Source organism: Crinia signifera, chromosome 11 (assembly GCF_055691185.1).
Source record: "Crinia signifera chromosome 11, ASM5569118v1, whole genome shotgun sequence".
Lineage (NCBI taxonomy): Eukaryota > Metazoa > Chordata > Amphibia > Anura > Myobatrachidae > Crinia > Crinia signifera.
The window spans coordinates 3352397-3377216 of NC_139227.1; the positions used below are offsets into that span (position 1 = coordinate 3352397).

The 24820-nt window shown below is 45.8% G+C and overlaps 1 protein-coding gene across 3 annotated transcripts in view; it reads right to left on the reverse strand.

The window, feature by feature from the left end:
* The window catches only part of RIPOR1 (RHO family interacting cell polarization regulator 1), a 130896-nt gene that overhangs the window by 47751 nt on the left and 58325 nt on the right, over positions 1-24820 (reverse strand). For all 3 annotated transcript variants that reach the window (XM_083164703.1, XM_083164701.1, XM_083164702.1), the window contains exons 2-5: positions 11750-11870; positions 9387-9539; positions 8037-8115; positions 887-910 (exon numbers count right to left, since the gene is read on the reverse strand). In XM_083164703.1, the coding sequence (XP_083020829.1) occupies positions 887-910; positions 8037-8115; positions 9387-9539; positions 11750-11844 (351 nt within the window). In that variant the 5' untranslated portion in view covers positions 11845-11870. The remainder of the gene's footprint in view (positions 1-886; positions 911-8036; positions 8116-9386; positions 9540-11749; positions 11871-24820) is intronic.

A 24820-nucleotide genomic window follows, 5' to 3' on the forward strand; every position in this document is an offset into this window, starting at 1 on the left:
CACCTGACAGGGAACCTAGAGGGTGGACACCTGACAGGGAACCTAGAGGGTGGACACCTGAAAGGGAACCTAGAGGGTGGACACCTGAAAGGAAACCTAGAGGGTGGACACCTGAAAGGGAACCTATTAGAGGGTGGACACCTGGAGGGAACCTATTAGAGGGTTGACACCTGGAGGGAACCTTTTAGAGGGTGGACACCTGGAGGGAACCTATTAGAGGGTGGATACCTGGAGGGAACCTATTAGAGGGTGGACACCTGGAGGGAACCTATTAGAGCAGGGCTGGGCAACACCGGCCCTCCAGATGTTAATGAACTACACATCCCAGTATGCCTTGCATCAGTTTCAGCATGGCCACATAGCAAAACTAATGCAAAGCATCCTGGGATGTGTAGTTCATTAACATCTGGAGGGCCGGTGTTGCCCAGCCCTGTATTAGAGGGTGGACACCTGGAGGGAACCTATTAGAGGATGGACACCTTTTTAACCTACCATGGCTGTTTTATAACTGCCCTGTTTTCCCCACTGCAAATTTTTAATCAACCTCATATTTATTTATTACCAGTTATTAATAGATCACACACATATTCCGCAGCGTTTTACAGAGTATAGTTAAACATTCACATCAGTCCCTGCCCCAGTGGAGCTTACAATCTATATTCCCTACCACATGTACACGCACACAGACATTCTAGGGTTCATTTTGTTTGGAGACAATTAACCTACAAGAATAAGTTTGGATTGTAGGAGGAAACCAGATTAGCCAGAGGAAACCAACACAAGCACAGGGAGAATATACAAACTTCACACAGTTAGGGCCATGCCAATAAAGATCTGATTCATTAGTCACACAGAACCCATTCAGGAAAATGAAGATTAACTTTACCTTGTCTAAGTCATACAGGAAGCCCTGGGGAAAAAAACACAGTAAATTTAAATTTTGCCATAGACTGAGAAAAGCACTTGTCAAATCGCAACCAGTTACAGAAAACGTTCCATCACACATTTAACACGGTCACTAATGTTAAATCAGTTAATTATTTGTTTTATGTTAATTGCATTCCCACTAGTATACAGGGACAGAATTAAGGTCTGTGACGCCCTGAACAACAAACTTGTGGGGGCCTTAAACAATAAAAGTAAGATGCTGTAAGCGATAATTTTTTATATACTATTTTATATATACTATCTATTAATCCACTGCTTCTGTTATAAGTATTTTCTTAGAATGCACCAATTTCTCTTTTATGCATTGATTGTAATAAAATACAAATAATATAAGTAATGGATTAACAAAAATGGGCAGAAAATGGGACTCAATACATTTGTTACAATTAAACGATCTATACATTAAAATGGACATTATACGATTACGAAAGGAAGCTCATAATTATTATTAGTAGAATAAAGTTAGTTACCTAATGGTAAAAGTATATAGTGTTGTTGTTTATAAATAATTCCCAATAACGGACATGTCTGGCGCCAAACAGCTCAAAGCCCACTGTCAGCCAGTTACACACTGCGGGCACCACTGAGATAGGAGCGGAGACTCAGGGAAATGGAGCCTCCGCACTCTCAGCTTCTGGACATCACAAAAATCCCAGCAGCCTCAGCAGTGCCTGTGAAACCCGCGAGAGGCTGACAGTGACATCAGCAGCACCTCGACGGTCAGCGCAGGCAATCGGGGAGACAGCTGAATCATGCTATGCTCCGATTTCAGTACCAGAAAGGTGCGCGATTCGGGTAAACTGCCCCTGTCGCCCCTCCTTGGATCCGGCCATTCTAATATATTCGTTTTTTACAATGATCTCTAGTAAGCGTATAAAATTGAAACAAATAAAAACACCTGGTCAGCATTTGTTATCAGATTTTCACACATTTTGTTTTATTTTATTTAAACGTTCTAGGTATCCGGATGATGTGTTGACAATGTGTAGGTGTACAGTCGACACTGACAAAAGGTAGTAATGGGCAACACACGAAAAGAGCAACATGAGTTTTTTGTGATTTTTTTTCCATTTTTTTTTATACTTTTTAACTTAGTAACAAAGTTGAGGTTAAAAAAAAAATAGTCCTTTAAGTTCAACCAATATATGATCACCTGCAGTGTAATGACCTGGATACTGCCTGTTATTAACTAGAGTCCCAGACAACCCAATAAGACTGCCCAATTTATTACTGATCCACTAGAACTGATTATAATTTAATTTATTTATAATAGTTACAACCCTGTATATTGTACTTTTTTCTGCACCTTTTAAACGTATAAATGGAATCAAGATCACAACATTCTCTTGCAGAGTATTCCATATCTTAACCCTTACTGTATCTCTTCCTTCACTGGGTGTGAACCTTCCTCTCCTCTAAACTTAGGGGGTGGGGGGTGACAGTGTGTCCTGTGTACAGTCCTCATGTTAAACAGATCGCCTGATAGTCCACTGTAATGACCCTTTATGTATTACACATAGTAATCATATCCCCTCTTCTTTTTTTTTAACAAGTCCCTTATCCCTCCCTTACCTTCTGTGATATATACTGAGTTTTGAAAATAACTTTCTCAAATGGAGGAGGTGAAGGAATTTTCCATTGTTGAGCAATAGTAACTCTTGCAGATATCAGGATGTGACCAAGAATGAAGGAAATGATAAAAAAAAAAAAAAAAATAGCAACTGATTCGATACCAGACGCTCCCAATAAGAAATGTTAAGATGGGGCAGCAATTTAACGCCGAAAGATAAATATTCCTAGTAGGACGGGTAAAACCAAAACAAACCAAGTGTTTAAGATCCCAAACTTGCATGACCTAGCTGGGACATAGAGAGGCTGCGTTTTTTTCCCTGGCTCCTCCATCTGCACCTTAAAATACCTCCATCTCCTTACTGTGCTGCCCCCAGCTGTCCTTCCCTGCCTCCCTTTCCTGTGCTAGCTGCGGAGCTGGGGGACGTTAAATCCCTCCTTGCAGGTTGCGGCCTTCCTCCATGATCAAGCCGGGGCCTTGTGTAATCGCAGCGGCCGCCACCAAAGTTCCAGGTCCCGGATTTCACTACAGCCACTGGAAGCTGATGACCTGCTATCATTTCACACCCTGTGACTTCACTGCCCAACTTAATACCATCGTTTGAGACATTTGGGAAACTGTCCAATTTTAAGATTAATTTGTACAGTATGCAGGATCAACACTTTATTCTCCAGATCAACTCCCCTCAGAGACAGGCAGAGCGGAAACAGCGAGCCATACCCCAGGTCCATATGGCCAGACCATGTAATAGGGAGGATTTAAATTGTTTGAGTACACTGATGGACTCTCTTGTCTAGGAGAATAAGGTCTATTCTAAGAACTGTGGACCGTACAGTATGGTCTCTCTCATCTGTAGCATAGAAATCAAACTATTCTAGCAGTTTCTTAAAAGCCAAATTTAACAAATATTAGGGGCGCTGGATGATGGCCTGACAGTCAGAATCCTGACAGTCAGTATAACAACATCGGATACCCGACATGGGAGAGCGCAGCCAGCCACCGAGGCCACAGCGTGGTGAGCCCACAAGCGGCTTCTATGTGTTTACCCCCTGTCAGAGTACCAGCCATCAGGATTCAGATTTCGCTATACTAATCGTTGGAATCTCGACTGTCGGGCCATCATACCTGACCCCTGAATTAGGCCCCAAGGTAAAGTCACCCAGTAGCTTAAGAGCTCCCTGACATTCTCTCCATATTTCCTCAAGAGTGTCCCAGAGAAAAGGAACCTGACGGTAGTAATATGCATACAAGGAGACGAGGGTAACCAATATGTTTTCTATGGTACCTACAATGGAGTGTACAGACGCTCCGATCCGGCGGCCGTTGATACGGATTCGATATCGATGGCCGCTGGGACCTGGTGGGTGCCGGCATTGAAGGAGAGGAGGGAGGGACATACGGCATGTGGGGGGAGGGGGGATGCTGCATCGAGCAGTATGGACTGCGTTTGACCTGGAGAAATAGACTTGCCTGCCAAGTCTATTTCTGCTTCCGATGTCGTTGCATCAGGATCATGCAGCTTAACACTGTTCCATTTATATTCGATTTTAAATCTAGAAAACATGCCCAAATAGAAGCTTGTGTGCACCTCATAAGAATGGGAAACCGACCAGATAGATCTTACATTTTCTGATGCAATGTAAAGGGGGTATTCCTATGAAACAAGCTGGCAACGACATTACGTTTTGGGGTGCAGAAAAGTAAAATGCAACTACGGAAGGGCTGCAATATCAGCTTCATACTGGTGGAATGTAGACAAAGCTTATGTGGGGAATTAAGCCCTTTGACATTAAAAGAGAGCACCTTCACCATGTGGTATTCTGTCACATAAAGGGAACATACAAAACAAAAAAAAAGGGGGGGACAGAACTAAAGAACCCAAAAGGCCCAATATATCGATTCACAGTAGTTGCCATAGAAAACAGAAACAGCATCATATTGTAGTTAACTTGTGGGGGCGAGCTGTCCCGCTGCCCCCTCCACTCATGAGACCTTCTATAAAACAAAACATATGGAACAGCATAATACATGTAATAATACAAATATACATTAATATTGTGAAATCACAGCCGAAGCGAAGAGAAATAAGTATAATAAGAATGGAGAAATGATAGATCTACCTGTAGAATAATCACAATATAAACAATAATAATCACAATATAAGCAGAACATGCAGAGGAAAATAGTAAAACCACATAGGCCAAAGATGTCAATGAACAAAATATAGCAAAACAGAGTCCAGAAACATGTAATCCTTGCAGCCAAGACAACAGGACCCAGTGCATAGGAGTGGATTACTGATCGACCAGGGGTCAGCCAGCAACAATCAAAGTCAGTAAAGGTACCCATACACGTTACAATTATTGTATACAATATCGCATCTCATTGCATATCGGTTTAAGATCAGATGAGATGAGATCTAGTACAAAAAGTGCTGCACATACTTTTTGTACTAGATCTCATCTCATCTGATCTTATCGCAAAACCGAGATGCGATGAGATGCGATATTGTATACAATATTGTATATAATAATTGTAACGTGTATGGGCACCTTTACGCAACAAAATTGGCAATGATCTGGTCCAGAGAAGCTGCCACTCCGCCAGCAGGTAGTCAATAGAATACAGAACTGAAGCACTTACATCCCTCATGGGACCAGTAAGATTGTAAAACGAGGGGCCCTGGGATGTTGAAACCAATGAGATGGGAATATTTCAGAAGTTTGACACCAGCATCTAAAGACGGGATGACGCACTAGAAGCTTAACAGGGAATCTCCACCGTTACTTTATGTCCCGATCCCGCAGGGCCTTCGTGGTGGGATGGAAAGATCTGCGTTTATTTATGCTATGAGCTGATAAATACAGAAAGAGTTGTAAATTGTCCAAGACATCCAGACCTTCCGCTATACTGTGCGTGCAGCCTTTACAGTGTCCTCTAAATGTAAACAAAAAGTGAAACGGCAGAAGGGTGTCTCGAGGAGAGCCAACGGGGCAGAGCGAGGTTTGGGAAGACAGTGAATCCATCAATCAGTAGATCTCAATCCTCTGCCAAAGGTAATTTCTTAAGAAATGGTCGAAGCAAAATCTCCAATAGCATCATTAGACACGATTCCAGGACACATTTACTCTTTATATTGTTCCTTCTGGACCTGTCCTACAAGTACGCAAGTTTATCCATAACTGATTAGAGGATCGCCAGGACTGTGTTATGGTAGGTAAGGAGATCAATGTGAGAAGAAACCAGCGCCTGCACTTTATTCTCCAGATTATTGGTCCGATCACCAAGTCTCTTCATCTCCCCAGCAGGTTGTATAATCGAGACTTGAATAGGTGAGGTCTGTCCGGAGTGCCTGGACCATAAGTGGAGCATCAACTGAGGGATCCAGAGTCAGAATGTGGCAAAGACGTAGCCGTGTTCTCCAAGCAATACTTTACAGGAGGACTTGGATCAGAAGTACCGTGGGAAACAAATTCAATAGGGGCATGATGTACGTGTGCTGAAACACCATCTGGAAAGGTATCTAGGCCCTTCTAGGTGAGGGCCTAACAATGATTCATACAGTGGCAAGATGTTTTCCCTCGCGTGTATGCCTCTTTTATGGATGCTAACGCCTTATCGACCTTTACTACCAGACAGAGAGACAGGTCACGTGACTGGAAGTATCTTCACCGCCAGACTTGCTGTGAGTGTCGCTGGAATTTATAATGGATATTTTGAAGATCTCTCACAACACCATTGGCATTCAAAGGCTTTAATAAGAAGTTTTGCTTGCCAATTATCACACTAACTATTTTGACAAATTCCCTTGGCACTCAAAGGGTTAACATTATACCACTGCTTATTATCCTCACACACAAACAATTGGATATAACCACCATGGAACATTAATCAGTAGCTCCTGGCACTGCAGTTATGAACACTGCTAAGTTGACCTATGATTAAACCTATATGTATCACAATTTATTGGACACAAACCCATAGGTAATATGATGGACATTCACAGAATATTTTCCCCAACAGTACATGGGACTACCAGAGTATTGCCCCAAAAACAAGGCCATTCGGGACATATCAGCAAGTCTGCTTTATAATTTCGTGCTGCTGCCAATCAATACGTAACATGCAAGAGTTATCTATTTCAATGCGAACCAATAAATTATATATTTTTAGCAATTAGCGTTTGAGCACAATTGTGGGATATAAGAATGCCCCCTGTGGGAGTCTCCTTCCCTCTTTTCTGTCTAATTCACTAGTGAGCGATTTTTACTATACTGGATAAACATACTTGTTTGGTATATAATTGCAGATCGTCTAGTGAATATATCCCTCAGCAGTGAGTACCAGCGATTTTGACTAAACAGCCAGCGATCTAGTCAAAATATTCCTGCATGGCAACTTTTTTACTAAGCGATATTATAGGGCGATTTGTCACCGTGACAGCGATCTTTACTAACCTTCTAAGAAATTTTGACTATGCAGTCAAAATTGCTTAGAAGGGTCGCTCTGTGTGTACACCCCTTTACCTTTATCCAAGGCTTAGTAAGTAGACAAAAATGTGTCAACCTGCCTACAGGGAAAAGATTTCAGACACTGGTGGTACTGAAAGTCAGAGGGGCCAGGGTACATAGCAACTAGATAAACAATATGTTATTGACCATACTGCTTTGCAGTAATTACTGCATGTGCCGTGACCCTGTCCCGTTCTCGGCCCGCTCGATGCTCACTTCACAGTCGGTATTCAATGTCCTGTCTGCCGAGTGCCGAGAAGGGGGCGTGGCAGAGAGAATCTGGGAATCGGCGAGTTGCAGCCGGGAGCTCATCAATTCCTGGCCGTTCTCGGCAGAACGAGCCCAACTGCTTGTGAAGTCAGGCTTGTTCTGCCGAGATCCCCTGTTCAATGCTGTCGGGGAAGACAGCATTGGATAGGACCCCGCCACCATTTCCCCCGTTGGGAATGGCGGCGGGAGATTGAATATACCCCTAAGACAGTAGATAAATGTAAACATGCTTGGGATAGACATAAGGACATCCTTGCAAAGAGAGAAGTATAAAATAGGGTTTAAAGTAACAATATGGCTACTAGAGGGACTGACTAGAGAGGCCAAATGGTTCTTATCTGCCATCAAATTCTATTGGGGGTATTCAATGCCCCGACGGCGAGAAGTGCCGAAAGTTTGCCGTCGGTGTATTCAACTCAAAAAATGCGGCGATCCTAGCCATCCTCTCATGGTGAGGATTTGGCCCTTACATTGAATACGGCGAGGGGGTTAATGGCGAGGATGGCTTGTTTTCAGCGAGAAAAAACAACCCTCGCCATACAAACTCCCTCGCCAGCTGTAGTAAATTGCCCCCTATGTATCTATGTTATCGTGCCCCAAGATTTCTGTTGCCAGTCTGGATTGAGCTCAGAACAAATAGACTAAAATAACGAGTTTATTCATTCTTTTGTCGCCCGGCAACAGTTACATATTACGTCATAGAAAGCCAGTAATTTACAGAGCGTCAGAATACTGACCAGCCTCGAGTTCCTCTTGGAGTCCCTTATCTGAGTTGATAGTTTATCCAATTCCATTTGGTGAACCTCTAAATATGCCCTAGGAAGGAAAAAAAGCGTTAGAATCGGATTTACATCGACTTACAGTATATATGTGTTTTAATTGTCATCTTTCACCAGATTACATTACATTACAGATTACAAAAAGTGTGTGCGTGGAAAAAAATATGCAAGTTTGTTAAAAAGTGGGTTGAAAATATGAAGAACAGCCTGAGACCATGTCCTGTATGTGCCACCAATAATGGTCAGCAAACTTCCTGAAGAGAACCTTTGGATCACAGTCAAGTGTCCAATGCTGAATCGCACTAGGTAAGGCTCTCAGTAAGTTCCCATATATTTTATATCACATAGACATTGTATACCACAAATGTATAGTCATATTATAGCCATATTGTTTGTCATTTATGATCTTTTGATGACATTTATTACATGTTTTGCTCATTTCAGAGTAATCTAGAGGGATCCACGTAGGCGTAGAGCAAAACAGTGAATCAGTAACTTGTAGCAGCAATACTACAGAAACACAACACACCTACAATTAAATTAACTCCATTTAAACATCTATAAACACTGGATGACTTAAGTTAACAATCTACTGATCAATAACCATCCAGAGACTTCACATGTTTTGCCTAAAACTCTTCTCAGTGGCAATAACCAAAATGCAGTACATAAATATTTACTAATCGAAAGGCGGACGTGCCAACAAACAACGGTGGGATAGTTTTATTCAGGACAGGTAGGGCGTGTTGTCCAAAAATTTAAATATACAGTAGTAATACAACTACTGTATATAGTTTTAGTATAAAATACAATTGATAGATTTTTTTATTTTTTTCATATGACAAGAAGGTACATAAATAAACAGAAAATAAATTGGATATACTACATTTTTTACAGTCATTGGGTAGTATAAGCCAAATTGAAGTGTAGTAGGATAGGGATGAGTGCATGAAAAAAGTCTATTAAAAATACACCCATATAAAAAAAAATAAAGGGAAGAATTTTTTTTGGCATATCAGCGAAGGGATCACAATTTGGTTGGTAAACCAGTACCTTGCCTTGTGGCCACCATTACTCATTTTACCACACAGTGGTGTGCAGGAGAATGAACAATGTTGGGCTTCCACAATGCTTGGGTACTTGCACCGCCAAACATTGCAGATTTCCTCCCCAAAAAGGTTTTTAAAAAGCTTATAAGAGAAAGATAGAAAATTCCACAGTATTAACAAGGAGAAAACTTTGGTCCAGTGACGCAGCCGGTCTTAATGACCACTGTAATCAGAACAGATTTAACATAGTTGTTCTTACCCTAACCCCTTTTTAAGGGCATCATATACCTCGTCCACTCTGTCAGGTTGAGGCACCTTAGGAGGAGGGGACTTGTGCGACATGGAGAACATTCTATGAACTCTGGAACCGGACTTTCGAGAAACTGTGGGTGTATGGAAGGCCGGACGATGTCTAAAACAATAAAAACGTGAGATGAAAATACACAAACCAAAATGTTTCTATTACAAACAATACGGCACACATGTCTACAGGGGCAGCTGGGACAGTCAGTGTAATAGTTGGCATTACAGACCCACAGCACTGAGGTCATGAATTTGATTCTCACCGTGGCCCCATTACATGCTGTCTTTACCGACAACATTGAAGAGGGATCACGGCAGAACGAGCCCGACTTTAGATGCTGTCGGTCTCGTTCTGCCAATAACTGCAACGGATTGTCGCGATCCCAGGCACAGATTGACAATCCACTGCCGTTTACGTGGACACACCCACTTTTCACCGATCGGCAGGCGGGACATTGAATCCCGCCTGCCGATTTGCTGTCGGGCAAAACGTACATGGGCCTGGATCACGGCTGTCGGGAGGGATCGACAGCCGTAATCCAGGATTGAATACTCCCCTTAAATGGCTAAAAAGAACCAATGTTTATCAGTTTAATTTGCTAACCATTTGAGTGCCAAGTGAATTTGTCAAAAAAGGTGTGAAAATTGCAAACTAAACATCTGTAGTCATTACAATGACCTGTAATGTTTACCTTATATAGGAAATATAATTTTTTTTTTACATAACATTTTTTATTTGAATTTATAGAACAAATGAGAGCGATGCTGGCATTTTTAGCAAGCAGATATTTTGAACGTCTCTCACATATTGGCACTCAAAGGGTTAATGTTGGTCAAATTCAATATTTACGTCACAATGTAGATTTTACTCCTTTTGTTTTAATTTATTTTCTTTTAATGCGCACCTGAATACACAAATGTATAATTTAGAAAATTTTGTATTAATTTAATATTGTTCTCCTTTATTATTATTTATTTCTGTTTGCTTTTTTCATGTGTTGTGTTTTTATCTTGAATGAACTACAGATTGTTTCTGTAAGAAAATAAATGTATACGTCTCAAGCATAACAGAAATGTATTCCATATCTTTGAGCTAGGAAGCTACAAATGTTTTAGGAGAAATAATATCCATTTATACCAGGGATGGGAAACCTCAGGCCCGGGTGCCATATGTGGCCCCCGTAGCCAGTCTGAGTGGCCCTCCCACCCGCGTGGCAGCTTTGCCGGGAGTCAAGTACAGGGGAATTCTCACATGAGGTCGGTAGTTCTTGCAAGATTCCTCTTAATCAATAGCAGCCGGAGACTGTCAGTCCTATTCAGCAGCAGCCGCCGGACATTTTGTAAGATAATTTTTTACATATGGCCCCCGAAGGATTTTTTCCCCATACAAACGGCCCTTGGCACAAAAAGGTTCCCCACCCCTGCTTTATACAATCTACTTGCAGCGTTCATCTTTTCCAAAGTCTGTTGCTTTCCCTGCTTTCTGCCTGGCACCCAATGCTGACTCTGCCCAAAAACTCCCAGCTGTGCCTTCTGTCGACCTTGACCTCAGATGCCAGCACATACACAAATCTGGACTTGGGTGCCACTCCAGCTTAAAAGTCCCACAGCCGCCAACTGTATTAAGTACAACTCCTAGACACCCGTACCAGTGGTTGACAGTGGGACCTGTCAACCACTGCCCCCCTCAGAGTTGTACTGCATGTAGTACTCGCAGCGCTAGAGCCCCGCTGATTAACCTCACAGACCCTCCAATCATCATACATCAATCCTCTGCTACAGGATACGATAAGTATTTGCACCATACACCGGCCGGGGGGGGGGGAGGGGGTGTGAATTGCTTTGCCGGGGGGGCCTGCGCTGCTGTTAAGACGGCCCTGGCTTATTGGCTGTGTAGGCAGTGGTCCACCTTAAGGGAATGTCTGTGAGTGTAATGCAGGGCAGACCCAGGTTCAGTATAAACTAGACTGACATGGGAACAAAGTGCATTGTCAACCGGGTCTGACCCGGGTTGGAACTGGATGTTTGGTGGAAAAGTGGTTTTATTCACAATTTGCTATGGTACATCTACAATTAAGGGAATTTCAAAATAATGTCCTGTATTCCGCTATCTTGGCCAATGCGTTACATTATCATAAAGAGGTCTTAAACCAAACCTCACAATACAAATGCTGTAGGCTCACTAATAACCCATTAGATTAATTTGCGTTCTCTAAAATTAAACATGGCTCACAAATTATTTACTAACCCAATGACAAAACATGTCCACAATATGTATTAAATACAACTACCATTACAGTATTGTAAAAATGAACAAACCTGGTCTTTTCGTAGCTGGAGTTAATGCCAGCAAACGACTGACTTCTAATAATTGAAGTAGCAGTGGCCCTCTGGGGCCGCACGGAGAGTGACATGGTGGATTGAGCTCTGAGAGAGTTCCCTGAAAGAGAAGAAAAAGAAGAAATAATTCCTATTCGCAGAACCTAACATGTTATTATCTATATCATTTGGAATGAATACTTGTATTATTTGGCAATAGAAAACAGATTTATTCAAAGAAACAATTTTTTTACAATGACAACATGACTTCAGGAGTTTAGCGTTAAAACGTCCTATTACTGTATTGCAAAGTCTGATTAGATGTTCATAGAATACCCACAAGTATTGTATCTAAAAATGTATTGAATTATTACCCGATGTCAAAGTCCCACTCCACCAAAAATACCGCCAGATTGCTGCTATGACAGGGATTGTTCCAGAGGTTCCCAAACTTTAGCTGGGTACACACTACACAATGTGTTTACTCAGAGATGTCAGCGACAGTGGGGACCCGGTGCGGGCATACACATTTGCCAATGCCGATGGCGGGAGAAAGGGGGGTGCTTCATCATCTTCACATGCAGTACGATGGAGGGGAATGACCCTCAGAAGCAATGAGCATACACATAGGGTTACCACCACCTGTCCGGGATTACTCTGAACAGTCCCTACATACGCACCAAGCAATATTATAAATGATAGAACGAAGAAGGGGCAAAATTGGTGATATTGTTTAATATATTGCTTAGTCTGTATATGGGGCTTTAGTCCTCATGGACCCCCAACAGTTCACATTTTTCAGGTCTGCTAACAGAATCACATGTGAAATAATTAGGTCCACCTATGACGCATAAAATGTGTTGATGAGTACACCTGAGCACCTGCCAGGTGACCTATTTATTTGAAGATGAAAATTTCATTTTCACATCAAATCTGCACAAAACAGCATTGCATGGTCGAAAACAGAATACAGCTGTGTCCTCCTCCATCAACGCGGTCTAAAAAATCCTTCTAGACCCCACAGGGTCTGCCCACATAACTCTACTCCTGGACACTTGCCCACTCGTCTGGGAAGCCAGCAGCAGCACCAGATATTCAGAAATAGAATATCTATATATATGATATATGTCTAGTGTCCATGTGACTCCAAAACACAACACTGCCATCTGTTGGCAGCAAGTGAAACTGCATCTACTAGCTTTGGAAGCATTTGCTTTGAAGGGGCTTACTAGTCACACATATAGGCGCTTTGGAGTAAAAAGTCTATGACAGGTGAGGCCGTGCTAACCTTTTCTTACCAAAACTATATATGGCTGCACCAGTTTATATTGCCCACATGATCACTGGGGCTCGAATATTGTATGTAAATCTGGCTCTGGTATGAGCCGGTGTCTCCTGAGCCATTTACCTCACTGAACATCCGATTCCCTAGTGTCTCTGTATGCCAGGAGGCAAAGTAGGGCACCAGAAGGTAGAGGTGCTCAGTCAGCACCTGGATCCATGTGCCAGGCTCCACCGTAGAGAACCGGTAGCCTGCGCTGGTCATCCAGCCCCAGTCTTTGTTTGGTGGGAATCAACCCTTTTGGTATTTGTTATAAGTGCCAAATGGCACATCCAGTCTGGCCCATACACTATTGTTGATACAGATCCCATTAAAACCATTAAATTAGTTGACATAATGTTTTTGTATTAATATTTATCATATAATTTTGGATATCCAGTTTTGAGTACAGCCAGTCTTCTATAAATAGTACAGTAGCTGGAATGGGGTCTTTCCTGGGCTAAACACACATCTACATTACATTATACATTGGAAGCTTAAGTGAAATGAACTTTATGTAAGCAGATTACTGTACTTACAGCTGCTACACGGACTGCACAAGTGAAAACAGATGGCTTTTTGTTACATGTGCTGACGTCTGAGCATTACACAATTACTCTGTGACAGCTAACGAGGAGAAGTAAATCATTTACCTTTGTTTTAAAAAAAGGAATTTTGTAATGGATCATTCTGCCATGTTCTTCATATTATAAATATATACATTTTTTATATTCTCGCTCCACAATTTTACTCATATACGGAATAGTTTCAAAAAGCTTTGTACCCAAATAACAATATCCATTGTAACCTCATCAATTTTACAATTCATACAAGCAAAAAACAGTCATTCTGGAATAAGTCTTTGTAAAGGTATGCGCCTCACCAACCACTAACCTCACCGCACGTTCCTGTTGTAAAGGTATGCGCCTCACCAACCACTAACCTCACCGCACGTTCCTGTTGTAAAGGTATGCGCCTCACCAACCACTAACCTCACCGCACGTTCCTGTTGTAAAGGTATGCGCCTCACCAACCACTAACCTCACCGCACGTTCCTGTTGTAAAGGTATGCGCCTCACCAACCACTAACCTCACCGCACGTTCCTGTTGTAAAGGTATGCGCCTCACCAACCACTAACCTCACCGCACGTTCCTGTTGTAAAGGTATGCGCCTCACCAACCACTAACCTCACCGCACGTTCCTGTTGTAAAGGTATGCGCCTCACCAACCACTAACCTCACCGCACGTTCCTGTTGTAAAGGTATGCGCCTCACCAACCACTAACCTCACCGCACGTTCCTGTTGTAAAGGTATGCGCCTCACCAACCACTAACCTCACCGCACGTTCCTGTTGTAAAGGTATGCGCCTCACCAACCACTAACCTCACCGCACGTTCCTGTTGTAAAGGTATGCGCCTCACCAACCACTAACCTCACCGCACGTTCCTGTTGTAAAGGTATGCGTCTCACCAACCACTAACCTCACCGCACGTTCCTGTTGTAAAGGTATGCGCCTCACCAACCACTAACCTCACCGCACGTTCCTGTTGTAAAGGTATGCGCCTCACCAACCACTAACCTCACCGCACGTTCCTGTTGTAAAGGTATGCGCCTCACCAACCACTAACCTCACCGCACGTTCCTGTTGTAAAGGTATGCGCCTCACCAACCACTAACCTCACCGCACGTTCCTGTTGTAAAGGTATGCGTCTCACCAACCACTAACCTCACCACACGTTCCGGTTGTAAAGGTATGCGCCTCACCAACCACTAACCTCACCGCACGTTCCTGTTGTAAAGGTATGCACCTCACCAACCACTAACCTCACCGCACGTTCCTGTTGTAAAGGTATGCGCCTCACCAACCACTAACCTCACCGCACGTTCCTGTTGTAAAGGAATGGGCCTCACCAACCACTAACCTCACCACACGTTCCTGTTGTAAAGGTATGCGCCTCACCAACCACTAACCTCACCGCACGTTCCTGTTGTAAAGGTATGCGCCTCACCAACCACTAACCTCACCGCACGTTCCTGTTGTAAAGGTATGCGTCTCACCAACCACTAACCTCACCACACGTTCCGGTTGTAAAGGTATGCGCCTCACCAACCACTAACCTCACCGCACGTTCCTGTTGTAAAGGTATGCGCCTCACCAACCACTAACCTCACCGCACGTTCCTGTTGTAAAGGTATGCGTCTCACCAACCACTAACCTCACCACACGTTCCGGTTGTAAAGGTATGCGCCTCACCAACCACTAACCTCACCGCACGTTCCTGTTGTAAAGGTATGCGTCTCACCAACCACTAACCTCACCACACGTTCCGGTTGTAAAGGTATGCGCCTCATTTTGATGCACTGTAGGACTACACTAAAACAATGTGACCAACAGCGTTCCAGTCGCTGCTCCGTACATTCTTGGTGGCAGTCAAGCAGAAAGCAGCACAAACGTGTAAACTGAGCGGCTTTCAGCTCAAAATCGCCCAGTGTGTATGGGGCTTAACTCACCTGTAACCTGCAATACTTCATCTAACAGTCCTGCTTCTTCATAAAGATCTATCCTTTATACTGCACTCAAAGTAACGGAAGAATGATCTCCTCATAGACGCAGTATCGCATAATCCAATATACACAGCAGATCGGTCGTCTCCATTAGTTCTTCCTCCAGTTTCAGACACCTCTCATTCACATTCCTACATTCCTGTTTTCTGCTAGTTCTAATCAGTAACTGGTACAAAGTAGGTGGCCAGCGGGCGTTCCCACACAAGTGCTCATTACTCTTACATCTCACAAGAACCTACACCCCTATTAATCCAATAGATTCATGAAGGGCACAGCAATGAGGTAACACTTCAGTAAAAATCACTTGAAAAGTGATTCTGCTCAATAAATTCATCAGACATAGAGGTAAAATGGAGACACATGGAGGTAAAATGCATTCCTTGTACAGTAATTAGTAAATATTCTACAGGGCCACCATCAGAATTGTTGGGCCTCTGTCTAGTTGTTAGTACTGTTAGTATATGTAATCTCTTCAGAATCCAATGCACGTCACCTAAAAGGCCCATACACACTGGGCGACTTTGAGCTCAAAGCCGCCCAGTGTGTATGGCCCTGCGATGAGCGGTGAGTGCTGCTGCGCGCTCCCACAACATCGCCGGGAAAGCCACTCATCTGCAGGATGGCTTTGCATAGCGCTCCACTATGCAACTCCGTCCTCCCCTCTGTCGGTGCCGGACGGGGAAAGCCGCTCACTGGTATCTGTGTGTAACCAAAACCGCTACTTTTCTACAATGTAGCAGCAGTAATAAAACAAACAGATGTATCATAAAAAGTGAGACACCACAAAGTGCTCCGTGAGCACCAGCGCTTGCGGTCATACATATGGGGGCTGTCACCAATAATTATCATGGATGCTCTAGTGTAGAACGTGAATGGTCCAATATAAAAGCTAGACGGGCATAGGTGTATAATGCATACCCTCCAACATTTGAGGGTCAGAAATCGGTACACATTTGGGAAAGGGGCGTGACCACGGGCAAATTGGGCGTGGTCATGGGTAAAGTGGGCGTGGTCACACCCCCTTTCCGAATGTGTACTGGGTAGTTTTCTCCCCCCCATATTATTCTTTTGGCCCGAGACAGTGGTAACACAGTGGCCCTGGGGGGACATAAGGCAGCCAGGATTTACACAGGAGAAGAGTGGATCTTCTCTGCCTCGCCTCCAACCAGGAGACTTGCTGCATATGTTGGCCAGGATCACGTCTCCTGCTTGCTTGCCTGCACAGTGCACACTTCCTCATTTGTCAGTCACTGATTGAGCTGCAGGCTGGTGCCTACTGCCTACACGCTATCCCCCTGTACTTCTACACGATGCCGCAGGGAGCCAGAGCAGTGCTGCAGATCCGATCTCTCTTCATCCCGCTCCCTGCTGTGCTGAGTGACCGCTGAGCCGGCGCGCTATAGCAGTGCAGGTGGAGCCGAGCGGCAGCAGGGGGGCCATTAATACGGCTGTGCTGTGGGGTATGGAGCGACCTGTGACCTCTTGGGGGGGAAGGGGAGGAAGCCGGTCCCCGGCAGAGGGAGTGGATGAGATAGGCACTGGAGGGGACAAGACAAGTGCTCACGGGCTAGCGACCGCTCCGTCCTTCCCCACCAATCAGAGCTGTCAGTTAGCAAGTCTTGCCCTCCTACTTCACCTGTCATCCCGCACAGCACTTCGGGAGTTGTAGTTTTTTGTTCTTTGTATTCTGAATCAGTTAAAAAAACGGAAAAAAACGGTACATTCGGTACAAAATGATTTTGCCGGTACAGACTGTTAAAAAACGGTACTGTACCGGCAAAATCGGTACAGTTGGAGGGTATGTTAATGATCAGTGCAGGGTATGCATGCTGGCAGGGAAGCAGGAGACAGCGGCAATCCCCAGTCCGTATGGGTTAATGGTATCCACTGAATGCTTCCATATGCGGGCATACCTCCCAACAGTCCCGATTGTCAGGGCCTGTCCCGCTGTCCCACCCGCGGGCGGCAGTGTCCCGCGGTGTGGGGGGGCTGTTGGGAGTCCCCCCTGTCAGCTGCTAAGCAGCGGGGAATAAACGCTGTGCGCATGCGCACAGCGTCTATTCCCGCAGCCAGGGGGCTGGGGGCATGGCTAGAGGCTCACAGAGCCTCTGGGTCATGCCCCCATAGCGGCAAAATGGGGGCGTGGCCTCGCGGGAGAGCAGCATGTATAGGCCACTCCCCCAAAATTAGGCCACGCCCCTGAAAATTTTGCCGCACCTGCGGCGCGCAGCAGCAGCGTCCCGCCTGCAGGCCTGCCAGAGTTGGGAGGTATGTATGCGGGGTGTAAATTCCGGATTAGCACTATTCTGGCAGCAAGTGGTTTCACAATTAAAGGCATGGTAAGATTACATAGATACCTCTAGACCAGTGGTAGCCAACTACGGTCCTCGAGAGCTACCAACAGTTCACATTTTCCAGACCACCTAGCTGTTGCACAGGTGCACTCATTACTCACTGACATTTTAGAAGATCCACAGGTGGAGCTAATTACTTCACTTGTGATTCTGTGAGGAGATCTGGAAAACATTAACTATTGGTAGCTCTCGGGGACTGGAGTTGGCTACCCCTGCTCTAGACACACCCAGCGGCATCTCAACAGGCATGGGTTACACATTACACATTGCCATATGTGGTTGGACTCGTTGAACTCTAATCTCGCAGCAAGTGGTTTCTGACACTCAGCGGCATCTCAATAAGCGGGTACAAAACCATCACTCCATCAGATAAAGGGCATAGTGGCATCTGATAGTGGCTATGTCATCGGGCACAATACTGATTGTCGTAAGACAAATAATATCCACATGTACATAGAAATATTCAGGCTAACAGCATTGCAGGGCTGCCTACCCTCCCGGAATAGCCAGTAGGTTCCCAAATTCGGGGCCCCCGGAAAAGGTGGGCATCCCTCCCGGATACCACCGGACCCCCGCATCTCCCCAGCGGCAGCATTGAATGACCGCGATTCAGGGGGTAAATAAGCAAATTGCCTAATTTTAGCCCTGCCCCCTCCTCGAAGACCCGCGAATTGTGGGATTTGCTTACAGGGGTGGGGCTTGATGAAGTCTACATCAAGCCCCACCCCCAGAAGTGCTGCTGGCAGTCTCCTCTCCAGGGTTCTCCCGCATATGTATCACATGCGATCCTGTCCACCAGGAAGGTCCCGCCCACATTGCAACCAAAAAGCATCCGATTGATTGCTAGTGGATGTGGGCCTTAAGTGGCACAGGCATATCGATTACAGCAAGCCCCAAAATACACATGATCCCCCTACACTTACTGACAGCAATTTCTTACTGCATTATAAATGCCCATCGGAGTGCACTCCTCCCCCTACTGTACCTCACTCATTGTGGAAGGGAGAAAAGACATTGCTATAATGGAGTCACGCCAAAGGCAAGGATGATCATGATTTTTATCATAAGGGATTGTTTCAGAGTAGGGATGCCAATCCCTGGCCAGCGGAACTGCTTAGAACAGTCATGTCCAAACTATGGCCCTCCAGCTGTTGTGAAACTACAAGTCCCACAATGCCTTGCCACCGTTTTGCTATTAGGGAATGCTAAAACTTTTGCAAGGCATGCTGGGATGTGTAGTTTCACAACAGCTGGACGGCCATAGATTGGACATGCCTGCCTTAGAAGCAGTCCTTTGATGGCGAAGCGCGTAGGTGAGGCAGCAGCCAGTGTGGGTCAAGTGGAGGCAGCAGACAGAGTGGGTCAAGTGGAGGCAGCGGACAGGGTGGGTCAAGTGGAGGCAGCGGACAGGGTGGGTCGGATGGAGGCAGCGGACAGAGTGGGTCGGTTGGAGGCAGCGGCCAGGGTGGGTCAAGTGGAGGCAGCGGACAGAGTGGGTCGGTTGGAGGCAGCGGACAGAGTGGGTCGGTTGGAGGCAGCGGCCAGGGTGGGTCAAGTGGAGGCAGCGGACAAGGTGGGTCGGTTGGAGGCAGCGGCCAGGGTGGGTCAAGTGGAGGCAGCGGACAGAGTGGGTCGGTTGGAGGCAGCGGCCAGAGAGGGTCGGTTGGAGGCAGCGGCCAGGGTGGGTCAAGTGGAGGCAGCGGACAGAGTGGGTCAAGTGGAGGCAGCGGACAGAGTGGGTCAAGTGGAGGCAGCGGACAGAGTGGGTCAAGTGGAGGCAGCGGACAGGGTGGGTCGGTTGGAGGCAGCGGACAGAGAGGGTCGGTTGGAGGCAGCGGCCAGGGTGGGTCAAGTGGAGGCAGCGGACAGGGTGGGTCAAGTGGAGGCAGCGGACAGAGTGGGTCAAGTGGAGGCAGCGGACAGAGTGGGTCAAGTGGAGGCAGCGGACAGAGTGGGTCAAGTGGAGGCAGCGGACAGAGTGGGTCAAGTGGAGGCAGCGGACAGAGAGGGTCGGTTGGAGGCAGCGGACAGAGTGGGTCGGTTGGAGGCAGCGGACAGGGTGGGTCGGATGGAGGCAGTGGACATGGTGGGTCGGTTGGAGGCAGCGGCCAGAGTGGGTCAAGTGGAGGCAGCAGACAGGGTGGGTTGGTTGGAGGCAGCGGACAGAGTGGGTCGGATGGAGGCAGTGGACATGGTGGGTCGGATGGAGGCAGTGGACATGGTGGGTCGGTTGGAGGCAGCGGACAGAGTGGGTCGGATGGAGGCAGTGGACATGGTGGGTCGGATGGAGGCAGTGGACATGGTGGGTCGGTTGGAGGCAGTGGACAGAGTGGGTCAAGTGGAGGCAGCAGACAGGGTGGGTTGGTTGGAGGCAGCGGACAGAGTGGGTCGGATGGAGGCAGTGGACATGGTGGGTCAGATGGAGGCAGCGGACAGAGTGGGTCGGTTGGAGGCAGCGGCCAGAGTGGGTCAAGTGGAGGCAGCAGACAGGGTGGGTTGGTTGGAGGCAGCGGACAGAGTGGGTTGGTTGGAGGCAGCAGACAGGGTGGGTCGGTTGGAGGCAGCGGACAGGGTGGGTCAAGTGGAGGCAGCGGACAGGGTGGGTCGGTTGGAGGCAGTAGGAGTGGACAGGCGGATGTGGGGGGATGATACGCGGCTGAGAGAGGGCAGGCGGATGCTACAGTGGGGGTGGCCGATGCAGGGCTGCACAGTGTGACCTCTAACATGATGCCGCAGTGGGTGTGGCCGATGCAGGGCTGCACAGTGTGACCTCTACCATCATGCTACTGCCTGCAGTAGTGCTTCTAGCAAAGTGTAGTCTGTATATCAGCACTGAAATGCAAACCAGACCTGTGCTAAAAACACTACAGCAGACAGCGACACCCCAGGCAGGGAAGAGGAACTGCATGGGTTTTCAAAGTTGGCAGGTGCTAGAATGAACACTACTTTAATCATATGTTTTTACCATGTTTTAGAATAAAACGTGTTTTTTGTCATTTAATTGTGCTTAGGCCTTCCCTTCCTTTTCTTGACATTCACCAGATCTACATGAACGATTTGCTGATATGGCGAACTGTCACCAAAGCCTCCCTGCTGGTTCTATGGTGTCTTCCCTTCTCCCAACGGTATCATTGGCATCCATGTGTCAGCAGCAGCATTCAATGAAGTGTTTTAACCACTATCCTTATGCTGGCCATACACTAGACTAACTTTTATCCAACCATCCAACAAGTAAATAAACTGATGCTAGATGGGAGCAAATGTAATTTGTAATTCAGTCCCAAAATCTGGAAACGGACAAAAACTCTCGTTCAGGTTCTGTAGTTAAATCTGTTGAATTTGTAACCATTTTCCTGGCTTTGTGATGACATTGATGATTGGGTACTTGTTTAGTTTCACAGCGGCAGTTACGTAGTCAGCTTAGTGTCCCTGTCAAAATCAGCGTAGTGTTCAGCGGTCAGCTTGTGTCTGCGACTGTGTATACATTCGTGTCTAACCGGAGCTTACGTGGATAGTGGGGGTTTGAAATGGAGGCTTTTGCCAGTATGTAATATGGAGCACTGGCAAATGCGTCCTTTACTGTGCATGAGACGCACTTGCGTATCACATTCCCCCTTTGTTCACGAGACGTACGCGATACTGAACCCCTAACCCTGACCTTCTCCCTGAAGCGGACACGGCCAGTGTTGCCGTACCCTGCCACACAAATGAGTGAGACGCACAAGGGTATGAGACGCTTGTGTATCTCAGGCAGATGGAGCGTCCGCCAGCGCAGGGAATCTGGCGGTTACCAGAGCTGTGTGAGAGACGCTCATTAGGTTTGCTGGTGACTATGCTGCCTGACGGGGACACTACGCTAGGCTGCCATTGGGCTACGCTGACAGCATAGCATAGCCTGCCGCCGTGAAACAACCGATGATTGTCATTGGCTCCCATACACGACCAGATCTTCAGTCAAACCAACTAGTTGGATGGTTGGATGAAAGTTAGTCTAGCATTAGTCCTAATATCAACGAACTCTCCACCTGGTGAAACACCTTACAGGACCCAATTTTAACCCTAACCTCCAGCACAGCCTAACCTTGCCAGCATGTAAATATTTCAGATAGATATAGAGAGCTGCTTAACATCCATATCTGGGCAAATTATTGTATACAGAGACAGGCGCCCTGAAGAAAAAAAAAACTACAAATGGAACAAGTTGCAGAGCGACTGGGAAGGGACAGGAAAAGGAAAAGATTGGGCGAGTACGCTAAAGAATACACGGAAACAGCTTGTTTTCCCACAAGAGCATCTCATATAATCCATACAAGTACGCCTGATAAAGAGATATTCCAAAAATCATAGGAGACAAACATTTCATTGAAATGTAAAAGGCTCATTCCAGTCATTTAGAAGCCAAGTTAGAAAAGGATTTCTTTCTAGGGGACACAGAAATATGGGGGCAATGTCAATGCCTCCATTTTATAAAATAAATCCAATCAGAGTTGGAAATGTTATAACCAGAATGATCAGGGGATGGGGGTTTTGGATAAAGGTGGTGCCAATGAGATACTCTTTATATAAAGGAGTCTGTTTATACGAGTCCCAATGCCTGGCAGCTATTGTGCAGTAAAAGAGGCATACAGTATCATCCCACGTAGCGCCGCAGTGTAGTGCTCTGGCTGGGTGGGACTCCATAGAGAAGGGACCTGGGGTACTATGCCCGTGTGCCCACCACCCACCTTAAGGTGCCTCTGCCCCAGTACACAATTAAACCTATACAAGCCCACCATCAAGGGGGGTGGCTGTGGGGTCTGGAGTCCCAGGCCCTGACCGGGAAGAGGTCCTAGACCTACAACTAAACATGAAATACCTGCTTACTAGGCCCTGCTATCTGTCCCCATTGTGTGTGTGTGGTAGGGATGGCCATCGACTATCAATGTTCCCAAAACACAGGTCAGATAGTGTACAGCTATCAATGTGGGGCATATCGATGGCAATTAAAAAAAAAATTAAATTGTATGGAGCCAGAGAGGAGACAGAGAAGTTCCAGCGCAGCAGCGGCAGATGGAGACCTGGCGGGATAGGTGTAGAGACGGAATGACTCCATCCATCTCACACTGTCTGTCACACGAGTCCTTCTTGCGGATTGGCTAACCGCAGTGCACCCATGGGATGGAAGAGCTCCCTGATTGGCCCAGCCGTCATTGAGGGAACAGAAGACCTATCCCAGGGAAACACGTCAGCTATTTCATCCCTATTTTGATATGTCTAACTCAGTGATTTTCAACCTTTTTACCTTGCGGCGCACTAAATAAGATTTAAAAATTGCCAAGGCACACCATGAGATACCCACAGGGCAAAACACATTGGCCCCCACAGGGAAAAAAAAACACCTATTGGCCCCCATACAAAAAACAATCACACTGGTCCCACAGGTAACAAAATATATTGTCCCTTTACATGAAAAGAGACCAGTAAATAACAGTTGAACTGGTGGTGGCTGTAAACTGGCTTATGCAGCCCACACACGCATCGATTTTAGAATGCGTTTTGTACTTTTAAAGTACAAAACGCATCGTGCGTACAATTATCGGGGTGTATTAGTGCGGCGTGTGCGACGCGATGCTGTGCTATGCGCGTTCCCGGGGGCCGATTTTAGATGTCCAAAAAAGTATGTGCAGCAGGTACTTTTTTGGACATTATCGCATAGCATCGGGCTCAGCATTATACAGGCATACGAGCCGATGCTATACGACGTTTTTTTTTTTTTTTGGGGGGAAATAATTACATACAAATTGTTATCAACAACTTTATTGCAGGTTTAAAACATGTGAACTCGAACAAAATAAAGGTCAGAAAAAGCCACTGAAAAAATGTGCTTAAATCGCACAGCATCGCATCGCAGACAGCAATATAACCATCACATCGGGTCATGCTTAATTCTGGCAGTAAAATTGTAAAGAACCATTGTACAGCCAAAAACGCATAGCACTGAAATCGGTGCGTGTGTGGGCACCATGAGGCATAGGCATCTCTATATCTGGGGGCACACTTGGGAACCCCTTATGGCACACTAGTGTGCCACGGCACAGTGGTTGAAAAACACTGGTCTAACTCCTGAGGATTGCCTACATATCCAACTCTACTGGATACAGGACACACTGGGGCAGATGTATTACGCCTGGAGAAGAGATAAACTGGAGATAAAGCACCAGCCAATCAGCTGTGTTTGAAATATGACAGTTGGTAGTTGACTGGCCGGTGTGTTATCTCCTTCCACTTTATCTCTTCGCCAGGTGTAATACATCTGCCCCACTATCTCTTATATGGTCATTTTCCGTCTCAAGCAGAAAGCGAGGACCTAACTAGTGGCATCTACTAAACAAATCACCCATGTTTACTGGATATCCCTTCAGAAATCACCTGTATCCACGACATTCTACGTCTGGGACACGGCCACCTGGTAAAAAAACTTTGGCTGCCTCATTAATAGAGACGTCCAATCCAGTCGCTACAAATGCATCGTGGACATAGGAGTAACTGCGTTGTGTCATAGGTTAATAATTATTTACATCATTCGTAGTTTTTATTGATTTTTAGCATGTCGTATTAATTGAGTAACAAATACATCTATTATTGGAAAGAAACTGTCATATATGTTTAATTTCAAATAATTTGAGAAATATATCAGCGCTGGTTCTTTTCCTTATATCTATTGTTCTGTTAAGAGGATTGACAATCCCCGGACCAGCTGCAGCTAGCAGAGCACCTTGGTTTCAGGTACCGTTGGTTGACGCCTTAGCAGTAACGTGGTTCCAGGTTCCATGTGGTAGAAACCTGGTGGA